The sequence below is a fragment of the Syzygium oleosum genome, unplaced genomic scaffold (assembly GCF_021117445.2).
Source record: "Syzygium oleosum isolate NSW1041296 unplaced genomic scaffold, Sole_v2.1 Sole_v2.04, whole genome shotgun sequence".
Taxonomy (NCBI): Eukaryota; Viridiplantae; Streptophyta; class Magnoliopsida; order Myrtales; family Myrtaceae; genus Syzygium; species Syzygium oleosum.
The window spans coordinates 4,919,629-4,933,448 of record NW_026607488.1 but is presented as its reverse complement, the minus strand read 5'-3'; the positions used below and the strand labels follow the sequence as shown (position 1 = coordinate 4,933,448).

The window sequence follows — 13,820 nt, the reverse complement described above, 5'->3', positions numbered from 1 at the left end:
GTTTGATTCAAAATAAGAAACCTCTTTCTAAGAAACCTACTCCAATTATGAAATCATTCAATTAGGAAATCTATTCAAAATAGGAAACTTTTGGGCTCAAATAATAAAAACCCTCTAACGGCTCGAGGGTGTTGCCCCAGCGGCTCGGGGGCGCTGCCCCTACAACCCTCGCCGGGGCGGCCCCCTCGGACCCCTGCCCGCTCACTGTGTTGTTTAGTCGCTGGAGAGTATGAATCACACCCCAACAATTCAGAGTATAATATCATTAACACTACAGTCTCATGTATACTTATTGTACATGACAAATGCATTGGAATTAGTAGCTCCGGTGTTTTCTATTGATTAGAGAATCTGATTAGTTGATTTAATCATATGTAGAACGGAATTTATCTAAGGAATGGTCCCGGTCTATGGCATGTCGGAGACTACAACTTCGGCCACCTCTTTGATGGCTACGCCATGGTGGTAAAGCTGCAGTTCGAGAACGGAAGATTAATCGCAGGCCACCGCCAGATCGAATCCGAAGCATACAAGGCCGCAATGAAGCATAATAAGCTAATCTACCAAGAATTCTCCGAGTTCCCTAAGGCAGACAATTTCCTATCCTACATTGGCGAACTTGCTGGCTTGATTTCTGGGGCGTCACTGACTGATAATGTCAATACAGGAATCATCAAGCTTGGAGATGGACAAGTGAGTTGTCTAACCGAGACGCAAAAGGGGTCGATAATGATCGACCCAACCACACTTGAGACCTTAGGGAAGTTCGAGTACACCGACTCCGTGGGGGATCTGTTACAATCCGCTCATCCGATCGCGACTGATACCGAATTTCTGGCGGTGTTGCCCGACCTGATCAACCCGGGGTACACTGTAGTGAGGATGGAGCGGGGATCGAATGAGCGGAAGGTGATCGGAAGGGTGGAGTGCCGGGGCGGCCCCACACCCGGTTGGGTCCACTCGTTTGCCATCACCGAGCACTACATCGTCGTGCCGGAGATGCCCTTGAGGTACAACGTCAAAAGCATCCCCAAGGCCGAGCCCAGTCCGTTGTACGCGTTCGAGTGGCACCCAGAATCCAAAGGGTGCGTGCAAGTTATGTGTAAAGCCAGTGGCAAAATCGTAAGTTTCCTATATCTCTCAAAATTCATTTCGTGCAACACAATGTTGAAGAGTGCCGTAGAGGCAATAACTTAGAATCATTGTCCGTGCTTTCGAAAATATGCATATTTCTATTCGAAATATGTAACTTTCTCGAAGTATGTTCTTTTCTAATTATCATTGATATGCGTTTTTACTAATTTTACGGTCCAGACATGCCCTTTTTGTATATAAAAAATGAATATTACAAGAATTTTTTATCTTTCTTCTCTTGCATGAAAAAGGTGGCAAGTGTGGAGGTTCCTTTGTACGTGACGTTTCACTTCATCAATGCATACGAAGAGACGGACGAAGATGGGCGAGTCGTGGCCGTGATCGCCGATTGTTGCGAGCATAACGCGGACAGAACCATCCTCGAGAAACTCAGGCTCCAAAACTTTCACTCCTTTGCCGGGCAAGAAGTACTTCCCAATGCTAGGTGTGTTTTTCGTACACCACTTTAGAGTCCACGCACGCCTAAAATTGCGCTTATATTTATCTTCGGTCAATTTTTTGAGATAAGGATAATCTTGTAAAGAATGAAAATATTAAATACATAGAAGGAAAATCGAAGCTGCGAGCAGATGTAAGGAAATTAGTGGTAGATCAAATATGTGATTATTTGGATATTTCAGGCCAAATTTTTTATCTTCATAATACTTGTTCACGCACACACAATACGTTTTCAATGCATAAGAAAATAATATAGTAGTTCTTTAAAAGAAGGAACCCCGTTTTCTTTAATATATATCTCGTTTCTATATGACGAGTTTCATTAATGGCCCTTTTGTGTTTGGTACCAAATTTACTTTTTTCTTTCTTTATTTGTAGCACATTATGTTTGACTTTTATTTAATCACTTGAAATATTTTGCAAAAGAAACAAATATTAAAATGCAGAATCATATGTGTAGTTATTTCATAACTATAGAAATTAAACTTAATGTTTATTATTTTTTCTTTCAAAGTTTTGAAGGGAAAGTAACGAGTATTTTTAAGTTGAACTAAACATTAAATTTGCAAAAATTGGTGACTGTATCCCTCACAATGATGGTAGAAGCCTGCCCGATGCAATAAAGAGCCTAGAATCATCGCTCACAATCAGACAAAAATTTCAAATTGCACCATCACCTTCAAAGTCATTCTCTAGCAGAAACCAAGTGGTCTTTTTTTGAACTCCCGATTTGCAAAATCCCACCTAATTAACAAAGGAAGAGAGGCACACTAAAGGCCAATTTGCAGAATCAGTATATTTACTTTCCTTTTCAAGTAAGCCTTGATGATGGTGGTGATGGTGATGTTGGTAAATTTGGGCAGGGTTGGAAGGTTCACGATACCATTAGATGGGAGTCCATATGGGAAGTTGGAGACAGCATTGGACCCAAATGAACATGGGAGAGGCATCGACGTTTGCAAGATCAACAATGGAAGTGGTCTTTTTTTGAACTCCCGATTTGCAAAATCCCACCTAATTAACAAAGGAAGAGAGGCACACTAAAGGCCAATTTGCAGAATCAGTATATTTACTTTCCTTTTCAAGTAAGCCTTGATGATGGTGGTGATGGTGATGTTGGTAAATTTGGGCAGGGTTGGAAGGTTCACGATACCATTAGATGGGAGTCCATATGGGAAGTTGGAGACAGCATTGGACCCAAATGAACATGGGAGAGGCATCGACGTTTGCAAGATCAACAATGCCTTCTTGGGCAAAAAATACAGATTTGTCTATGCTTGTGGAGCTCAACGCCCTTGCAATTCCTCTCCTCCCCCCCCCCCACCCTCACCAAGGTTTATATTCTTGTCCCTCAAATTCATGCTTTTATAGCATTATAGGGATGTGGTGCCAGTGCTAGGGAGTATGGTTGTTGCATTATTTACTTGCAAGAAGAAGTTGATTTCAAGTGATTTTCTTGATGAGAAGTTGATGAAGTGAGAGGTTTTGGCAAGTCGATCTAGTGGAGAAGAAGGCAAAGAATTGGCACGAAGATGGCGTTGTGCCCTCGGAACCATTCTTCGTTGCTAGGCCAGGGGCGACCGAGGAAGATGACGGTAAGAATTTAGAAAATTAAAATCGCAACATATGCTCATTATGCCTTATTTGAGGACAAAACATTCAAAATATCTTTGTATCATTTGAAGTGAGAGGTGACATGAATATCTCTTGCTCGAAATGTCTGGTTAACACATGTATAACATTCTGTCTCCCCACAATTATGGAAAATGATTTTTCTTGTAGAATTACCTTTCTAGTGCCTCACATTGTAGTTTTGTTTTTGTCATACCTCAAGTTGTAGTTGACTCTCCTATTTTGAAAACTTTCCATAAAAAGAATTTCTCAATTCTCTTTTGTGAAGAATTGTGTTCTGGGGTTGCACTTGCAGGTGTGGTGATATCAATGATTAGTGAGAAAAATTGGAGGTGGGTGTGCATTGCTGCTTGATGGCTCCACTTTTGAGGAGATTACCAGAGCAAAGTTCCCTTATGGCCTTTCTTATGGTCTCCATGGTCGCCGGCTCCCAAAGAAGTGAAGATCTTCAATGGGGGAATTGGTCAAGAAGTGAAGATCATGGATGAAGTGGTGGTGGTCAGTGATGTATATTGTAGAATTTGCTTAGTGGTGACTTCATCCTATGCACGCAAAGCTTGAGATCTATGGAAATGATTCTTGCTAGTATTGATGCAGATTTGAGTTGTGTATTTATGGTTCAAGACTTCGAGTAGATATATTTCATCATGATCCACACTATGTCAAGTTTATATAAGGCTGTGTTCGTTTCCGGAAAAATATTTTTCTGGAAAACATTTTCCGCATTTTCCGGTGTTCGGGGGCGGAAAATGTTTTCCGTGGGAAAACATTTTCCTTCCCCACCCCCAAATCCTTAATTGTTTTGAGGAAAATGATTTTCCTCTTTTCACAAAGAGGAAATCATTTTCCCCCAAAGTGAAGGCAAAATTGCCCATGGGAGGGAAAATGTTTTCCGTGGGAGAGGAAGTGGATCGCCGGTCACCGCCGCCGGCCGCCGCCGCCGTCGCCGGCCGCCACCGCCGCCGGCCGCCGCCCCGACCGCGCCGCCCGCCGCCGCTGCCGGTCGCTGGCCGCCGCTGCGCCGCCGTCGCCGCGGTCGCCGGCCGCCGCCGCCGACCTCGGGCGACCGCCGCCGATCGCCGATCGCCGCCGCGCCGGACGCCGCCGGATCGGCGGTCGCCGAACACCAGAAAATTGTGTTCCAGGAAAACATTTTTCAGGAAAATGACTTCCGGGAAAATATTTTCCAAAAGGAGAATATTTTCCGGCAAACGAACGGAGCCTAAATCTTTGAACCCCTTGACTCATTCTTGTACTAAAAGTATCAATTCTCGTGATACAAGGAGAAGAATTCACAAACTATAAATTATCAGGATTAATCTTGACTTCCTCTAGATACCTTCCAAACATAATCTTCAAAGAGTGCGATTTGTAATGTACCAATAGATGAAGATTACGTGTGATCAAATCTTTGAATTCTTCACTCAGCTATTTCACCGTATAAAATAATTAGAAATACAACAGTTAAGAATAATAATAATACGCAGAAGAGAGGAATTTCAATATATTGATAAATAGTACACAAGCCTATTTATAGGTTTTACTAGATAACTATTTAAGATAAATATAATTTCAAATATAATCAATCAAGGATATGAACTATCAAAGGAAGTGTTGACACCTATTTTAATTGGCCCAAGAATTAATTACACAAAATTTAAGAGTTAATTTTCTTTAATTCCTAAAACAAAAAATATTTCTATTTAAATACATTGCATATAGAATTTAGGCACATTTGTATTAATAGAGCCTATTAGAGTTTAAAAAAATCAAAAATAAATATTAAAAAAATCAAAAAAATTCGAGTTGGGTCGGGTCGGCCCGGCCGACCCGGCCCTTTTTCTTTTATCTTTCTTTTTCCCGCATGGACCCCGACCCACTCTTCTTTCTTTTTCTTTTCTTTCCCCCCCCCCCCGCGGGCCCAGCCCGCTTTTTCTTTTTTCCTTTCTCTCCCTCCGCGCCGGTCGCTTTCTTTTCCCCTGTTCGTTCGCGACGGCAGCGTGACGCACGGCGGCGCCGCTCCTCACCGTCGCTATCCGGCCAGAGCAGGGCCGGATGAGCACGCCGACGGGACTGGCATTAATGGCCAGTCCCGTCCTCCCCGTTTTCCCGGCTTCCCTTATCTCCTCTTCCCTCTCAGCTCCATGTTCCTCTCTGCCCGTCTCAGACCAGCTCCCCCCTGCTCTGCACCGGCCTAAGTGGCCACGAAAGTCGCTGGCCAAAGTAGGCAGGTGCAGGCCGTCGTCATGCCGACGTGACGGAGCAAAGACGCTCCGTCGTCCGGCTATAAAAACCAGAGAGAAAGAGAGAGAGAGAGAGAGAGAGAGAGAGAGAGAGAGAGAGAGAGAGAGGGTCGGCCATTTGAAGCAAAAACAGAGATAGAGAGAAACAGAGAGAGAGTCCGAGAGAAACCGAGAGAAAACAGAGAGAAAAAAGAGAGAAAGAGAGGAGATTTGAGCGTTTGCAGGTCCCTGTAGTCGCGCCGTCGCCCGCAGATCAGCCGGAGACTCGCCAGAATCGCCGCCGACCGGTGAGCCCGTCGGGTCCCCTGTTCGCCCCTGTTTCTATGCCCGGTTTGACCGGGACTCGTGCCGGCCGTTTCGCACGAATCTCGGCCCATACCGTCGTCCCCTATGGTCTGTGTATCGCCGTCGAAAGTAAGGTAGGTCGCCGGAGTGTGCCGGATCCCCGAGGTAGGTCGAAAACCGTTTATTTTGGTCACGCACGCCATCTACTCGACAAAATGCCTCAAAGATGCCGTTTTTTAATTCGGTCGCCGGCCGGCGAGCGACGATTGGACGGCGACCCAGGTGGGCGGCGGGACTTGGTGATGTTCTCCAGGAGTCGGTTCTCGGTCGGCGGCGGCCTGGGTCGGTCGGCGGAAGGCCAATTTTGGCTCCGCCGGCGTCCCCTCGTGTTTGTACACACGGGGGTGACCCAACCCGAATCAACCGACCCAACCCAGGTCAACGCCCTGGGTCGGGTCCGTTGACCCGGGTCAGATCCGTTGACCCGGGTCGGATCCGACCCGACTCGTATCCAACCAACCCGGTTTTTATTTTATTTTATTTTTTTTTAAAAAAATTTTAAAAAAATAATAAATAATATTTTTTTCTTTTTCTTTTTCTTTTTCTTCCGTATTTTTTTTAAATTTAAAAAAAATATTTTTCTTTTCTTTTTCGTATTTATTTATTTATTATTATTTTTTTTGTAAGAAATTTTTTTTTTTAGTATGTGATATATTTGTTGTTTTATTTTATTGTGGTATTATTATGCATGTTTTTTTCTTGTTTAAATTAGACAAGCCTGAGGTTGTGCGGTAGTATTTTGCATGTTATTTTTATTATGCATGTTTTAATACAATTGCATGAGTTGTTGTGTTTTGAATGTCATCTGACTTAGTTAAGATTAGAACCTAAGGCTGCATATTTATCTTGACTGCTGATCGTCTATGATTATGCACTCGCTTGATCACCCCACATGTTAGGAGAAAGGTCCTAAAATCAATCCAAATTGCCTAACAAATATTTTCAGAAATGCACAGGGTAAAATGGTACCGAAAGGGCATTAGTTATCCAACTAGTGTAACCAAGTCCCCGAACTCATTTAATCTCTAGTTCGTAGGAATAGGGTGATTCTCCCATCACCTTATTTGGGTTTCTAATCGACCCACCCCAAATCGATTAGTGGCGACTCCTTGATATAAACCACTTGCATGTTAAAAAACTTAAACCCTAAGTTGCGATATGGTATGGGCTTGGGAGAGTCCGAGTTAAGTCCTGAACCTAGACTTAGCACGTACCAGGCGAAACCCCCTTTTTTGCATGTTGCCGATAAAAAGCGGGGAGATGTCTGTCGCGACAGACTGGCGACTCCGCTGGTGACTTGCATTTTTTTAAGTGGACTTAGGCCAAAATATTTTATCCTGTTCAAAATGATTTTTGTTTGGCAGTAAAGACTCCGGGTATGATCCTGACATTAAGGTATTATTTGTTCTTGCAGGTGCGAATTGATTGTTTATAAATTGTTGTGCATGCTCTAATGATTTAGCACTACATTATTGCACACACAACCACGCTGTCGGATCTGGGCCGCAATAGGGCATTTTAGGATGGTGTTAAGAAAGATACGACCTCGAACGCGAGCCCGCGATGTAGAGGTTGCCTTTCTTTTCCCCGAAATTTATTTCTGAAAAATTGTAAAGAAATATCTTTAGCCACTATTCGCGTGACTATAAGATATTCCTTTCGATTTGGCCGAGGTTAAAAGGACTTGACACCAACGCGAGACTGCGACGGACAAGCACCCTTTTAACTTCATTTTGCTGAGCCAGTCTAGATAGAAATCGAACCTCGCTCCTCATGTGCATGTCATTGTGATTGCCATGGTTCAAGGAAAGGTATATATTCTGTCCCTTCTCATTTTATTATTCAGCCTACTTATTCATTTGATTTGTTAATGTTAGGCCACCCGTTGATTGCATTCTACATACGATAGGAAGAGCTGATGTCCAATTCATCCCTACTCCTAAAAAAGAGCTTCTGGCATGGTGGGACCGACTCGATCAAAATGGCCAACAGTATGTCAAAGCAAGAATTGGTCGCCTACTCCCCTTGCTCAAAATCAACATCCATTCTGGCATGATGCAAGCATTAGCACATTTCTGGTGCCCACAAACATCCACTTTCATATTTGGTAAGCTTGAGATGACCCCGACCCTGGAAGAGTATAGTGTTGTCATTGGAAAGCCTTTGGGATCTGAACTCATCAAACCACTTTTGGGTGTGTCCCCTCTACCCGAATTATCCCAGTTTTTGCGAACCGATAGCAACACCGTGAAAAGAGTCGTTAAAGCTCATTGCAATGCCTACCCCTGATTTTTCTTAAATGAGCGTTTTGAAAGTCAACCCATGAGCCAAAAAGCTAAAATTTTTATCCTTGCTTTTGTTGGGTGTGTCATTTTCCCCCATCGCAGAAATTCAATAAACCCCTCGATTGCGTATATGGCCATACAAATTTACACCGGCTTGGGTTATGTTAATTCGGTTCTGGCAGAAACATTTTTGTCTCTAAACCGTTTTAAACAAAATGATGATAAAATCATGCGGGCCGTCCTAGAAATTTTGCAAATCTGGTTTTTATCTCATTTAAGAGGATTTGGGCACCTCATGCAACTTTTTGAAATTGATGACTTTATGCATCCGATTCAAAGGTTCGAGGTTTTAAAAAATAATTCCCCTCATAAGGATTACTCTACCTGGGTAAATTTTTTGAAAGACCCCGATCTCAAAGCTTTCTTATGGCATGCTAAATGGTTCCATGAGGGTCAAGCTCGGTATGCTCATCAGTTTCACGATCCTGTTCCACTACTCGGATTATCAGGCGTCACTTCGTACTATCCCTACCGGGTAGCCCGCCAGTATAGGGCCCTCCAGGAGATCCCGCCACCTCTCAATACAGACTTGTTTCGAGTTCGATTCACTCGCTTGAATTACAATTACTCTGGCGAAATCCATGCCATCCAGGGGATATGGATTGAATGTCAACCTGAGAATGTACTTGTACCTAGACTATTGAAAGGGCAGGAAAAGGTCCACCATGCTTCTCTGTTCTACATCATACATCACCAAATCCCGGCAAATCTACAGCCAAAAGTCCCGGATGTACCCAACAAGCCCAGTCGCCAAACACAGATCGACCAGCTCGAAAGGACTGTGGGGACGAAAGATACACTTATTGCGGAGCTTGTCCGTGAAAATAAACGGCTCCGAGAGACTATAGCTTCCCCATCGTTTATAGAATGAGCATCCAGGAAGGGCGCCTTTTTTGTTAAAAGCCCATGTCTTTTTTTTTTCCTAGTATTTATGTTTAGGGGCTTTGTTTTTATTCTTTAAAAGTGTTTATGGGTTGTACTAATGTTAATATAACTCGGACCGCTTTTTAGTATATAAATAAATTTTTTCGCCCCTTAATGACACCACCGTGGCCTTCGGCCCAGTGGTATCCGGGGATGCAGCGTAACGGTCCGAGGTGACCGAGGTTCGAACCCCGGGGACGTCGCCTGTAATGTTAATATTAATAAAAACCTTTTTTCTCGTTTTTTTTCTTTGCAAATAAAGAAAATATGTAATAATAATATGACTAGGTCATAGAATGATTCTTTATTGGGCATTATACTCATTCATATCAGCGTTTTCACAGGTAGTTACAAAAAAATAACCGAAGAAACCGTCCGTCTCAGTAACATGGAAGACGAGATGAAGCTGGTCCTCAACGCAATCCAAAATCTCACAAAGCAGGTGGAATCCATTCAGGGCAAGCTCACGCCCACGCCTGCAGCAATTGAGGTGGTGTTACCACCACCGTCTACTGGAAAAGACAAAGCCTCCGTCAACGACAGCAAAATGCCCCCGCTAGAGGACGATCCGCTTCCCCTTGCCGTCAAAAAGCCTGAACTTGAAGCTGTACCGATGACAGAACAGGACAAACGTCTTGCAAAGGTCGAGGAGATGCTGAAACAGCTACAAGGCCCGCAACATGCTATCCCACTTGACCTGTCTATATACAAACGGGTCAAAGTACCAGAAAAGTTCAAGATGCCGGAATTCGAGAAGTATGATGGTACCTCATGCCCCATACATCATTTGCACATGTATCATGTGCAGATGACCCAGTACGTTGATAATGAACCCCTCATGATTCAGACCTTTCGAGCGAGTTTGACTGGACCAGCCTTGACATGGTATATGTCGAAAGATGTGGATGCTTTTAAGTCTTGGGATGATGCCGCTCATGCATTCCTCAAGCAATATCAATTCAACCTTGACGTCACCTTTACTCGTGACGATCTGGAACGCACTGAAAAGAAGAAGAGTGAGTCCTTCAAGGAGTATGCCACCAGATGGAGAAACTTGGCCGTCCAGGTTACCCCACAACTCACTGATCATGAACAAGTAAAGTTGTTCATTAAGTCTCTTCCGTATGAATACAGACACCGCCTGGTTGGTGCCACTGTTGAATCTCTTAATCGTCTTGTTCCTGTGGGCGAACGAATTGAAATGGGACTGCGTGACGGATGGTTCACAGACCCCGCTTCCACAAGCAGGAGACTCAACACGAGAAAAGAGAAGGAATCCCTGACAGATGAGAACGTTGCATACACCCAGACTATTCATCCTTCCCGAACGGTCCAAGTGAATAGTGAGCAGCAGACGACTTCAAGTCGCCAGCTTCCGAAGCAATATAAGAAAAGGCAATTCACTCCGTTGCCTGGATCCCCTTCTCAAATCCTGGCCATACTCCAGAAGATAAACCTGCTTTCTACCGAGCCAAAACGTCCCAACTCAGAAAGCTTTTCGAATTATGATCTGTCCAAAAAATGTGACTATCACATGGGCAAGATAGGACATTCGACGGACGACTACTATACCCTCAAACACCGAATCCAAAACTTGCTTGACACCAAAGCATTTTCATTCCAGACATCCAAGCCAAATGTCCAAAACAACCCGCTGCCCGAACATGAAAACAGAATCAATGCCATATCCGCTTTTGACGCTGGTCTAGGGTATCGCGAAAGAAACCCGCAGGCCAACAAGGGGCACGTGAAAGGACAATCCGCTGAGGGGTTTAAGCATCCTACCGAATGTTCAAGTCAGCCGAGCTCCTCGTTGCTTCCCGTAAATGTTGTTGTTGACCGACATCGGAACCCAGATGAGCTACCGATTGAGGAAGATTGTGGACGAGAAGAAACGCTGGATAGTGTGGTCACCCTATTTGACGACATCTTTATAGGGGCCATACACGAAGACTCGACCTCAGAAGCCAGTGCAAACCCGCCTGATTTGCTTGTACGTTTGCAGTATCAGTTAGACGAGCTACGGGATTTGCTTACGTCGTTAATGGATACCATTGGCCAAATCTCGGATGTGTCACTACCGTTTCCCGATCAAGAGCAGATGACCCAAGTAAATCGTCCCAAAGAAAACCCGCCGTCGGGAGCCCTTCTCGACATGACTTGGCGAGACGTCCAACTCTTACAGTGGCAGGGCAATGTACGACGATACTCGCCAGTTCCCAAATCCATGGATGTGATATTCCCTATCCTTTTGTAGAAGGGGCTGATCACGAGGAGACCAAAACACCCTACTCCTGAGTACTTCATTAATTATGATCCCTCCAGATCTTGTGACTTTCACTCAGGAGAGGTCGGGCACTCGTTGGATGATTGTGACGCTCTGAAGAATAAAATTCAAGACCTACTGGACGCTAGGGCATTTACTTTTCATGCCCCATGGTTGTGTCATGGTGAAGATGACCTCTTGGTGGTACCTAGCCTTCGTGCCGCTGCCCCTGAGCTTTCTGATAAGACACGCAAGGGAAAGGCAATTATGGATACCCTGGGCCTGCCCGGTGGCAAGTTCGACTATTACGTTGACTACCAGATGCCATCAAGTTTTTATGAAGACCAGCAGAATAGCATTCCTAGTGGATGGGACAACATGGAAAAGCTAACACCAGTAAAGAGAAGAGCTGATGAGCTGGATTCCTGGAATGATGATTTCGAAGATTTCTTCGTCGGCGCAATAGACGAAGGACCGGTGGAGGGAATGGGCGCAAGCCCGCTTGAGTAGAATTCCTCTTTTCCTTTCTGCATGAATCCCTAGAAAATGGGCTATCCTTGTGTTTTGTTTTTTGTCGTCATTTCTGCTGGAAGAAATGTCTTTTTGAACTCTCCCTCTTTTGAGGTTGTAAATCCGTGTATTGTAAATAAATAATATTTTGAGGGCATGAGGTAGTATACCAAACCGGCCCATTGATGATATCCAGCCATGTAAAGGAAGTGTTCTGAGGCCCGAGCTTCCTCATGCTTCCTTGTCTCTAAGCTTTTGAAAATAAAACAAACGTTTTATCATTTTTCAAAAGGACCGAAAAAGAACGGTGGTGAAAAAGCATGCATGCTCATAGCCCTGTTTGTCTTTCTAACTCGCTCACTTCGTGTCTCAGAGCATACTCCCTTTTGGGCAAAAGAACACTACAAGTGCCATAACTTGTGTACGGCGCTCACTTTGGTGCCATAAGTTTTTTTTGGATCACTTTAGTGCTAAAATTTTTGAAAAACGATCACTTAAGTGCTAAAATTTTTAAAAAAACGATCACTTAAGTGCCAACTCCAGTGCCGTACACAATTTTTCGTCGGAAATCCAACGTGGCGTTTTTTTTATTAATTTCTGAAGCTGACGTGGCTCGCCGGAGATTGGCACTTAAGTGATCGTTTTTCAAAATTTTTAGCACTTAAATGATCGTTTTTAAAAAATTTTAGCACTTAAGTGATCGTTTTTCAAAAATTTTAGTACTGAAGTGATCCAAAAAAAACTTATGACACTTAAGTGATCGTTTTTCCTCCGACTTGGCACCAAAGTGATCCGAAAAAAGGTTATGGCACCAAAGTGATCTCCGTACACAAGTTATGGCACTTATAGTGTCCTTTTGCCCTCCCTTTTGATTTATTATTACGAAAGGGACATTTGAAAATGACACAAACTAAAGAGCACATCAGACCCTGGTGATGATAACGAACCAACTCATCTGATAGAGGCAGTCCGAGCGAAGAGCATCCAACCTTCAAATGAAACATGGGGCAAATCTCATTACTACCAGTGGGTGATATCAGCCCCAGAGAGTCAAAGAGAATGCTGAACATTCCTTGACTCCATGATAATGAACTGGGGAGCATGCTAGACTCTGACGTGCTAGCAAGCCGGATAGAGCACCAATGTTGGGACCTCTCGAATGAAATATGACGAAGAGGTGCTTAATTGGAAGAGTAGACTAGGGGGCATGCGATCTCCCAGTCCATCAAAAAGGATGTATTTCGTTCCTAAAGTTCATCCACTTTAGCATAGAAATGACATATCTTTTCCTTTTACATAGGACAAAATTGAGTAAAGAACACTCATAGTGGCAAGTCTAACCGGAAAGGTTTTCGCACATGACAAAATGGCGCCAAGGCCGATCCTGACAACCATGGAAGTCTCGATGGCAGTCACGCCCATATCCGTCAAAGACCTTTAAAGCAGAAATTAGCTTTGCTGTGAAGATCCCCATGCAAGCAATTGCACATGCCTGTGCAGTCAAGAATCGGAGCATTCACGAGAAACTCCTCAACATGCTGGAACCGCATTGACACAGCATGCACTGACAATAGAACCCTCTATTTGGAAGCACCCCTAATTATAGAGGATTTCATTCGAGCTTCGTGACCAAGAGTATGGAGGAGCAAACTGAGACAAAGAAGGCTGAACAAAGTAAAGAGGAGAAAAGACTCTGCTAGCTTTGAAGGCAAAATGGAAGAAGGGTAATTGGTATCGTTCTCAATTTACCCTCAATTATCTCATTTCTAACATAAGCTCATGTTTTTTGTCAGAAGGGAATTATCGACATCCGAGGAAACTCAAGGAGTTGTCAATTTAATTTCAAATGAAGGGAATCACAAAGGGTATTGTTGTATCGTTCCCAATTCCTGTCCCTCAAAGAGCCGTTCATTAACACGGTCTTTCTTATTACCATGCAGGTTTATCCTACTATTGCAGCAT

At 43.8% G+C, this 13,820-nt stretch overlaps 1 protein-coding gene across 1 annotated transcript in view; it reads left to right on the top strand.

Annotated features, from left to right (window-relative positions):
- LOC115674318 (carotenoid cleavage dioxygenase 8 homolog B, chloroplastic-like) overlaps positions 1-13,820 on the top strand; it is a 44,010-nt gene that overhangs the window by 17,540 nt on the left and 12,650 nt on the right. Inside the window, exons 2-4 of the mRNA XM_056310802.1 lie at positions 379-1,122; positions 1,386-1,579; positions 2,727-2,877. Coding sequence (XP_056166777.1) covers positions 379-1,122; positions 1,386-1,579; positions 2,727-2,877 — 1,089 coding nt within the window. The remainder of the gene's footprint in view (positions 1-378; positions 1,123-1,385; positions 1,580-2,726; positions 2,878-13,820) is intronic.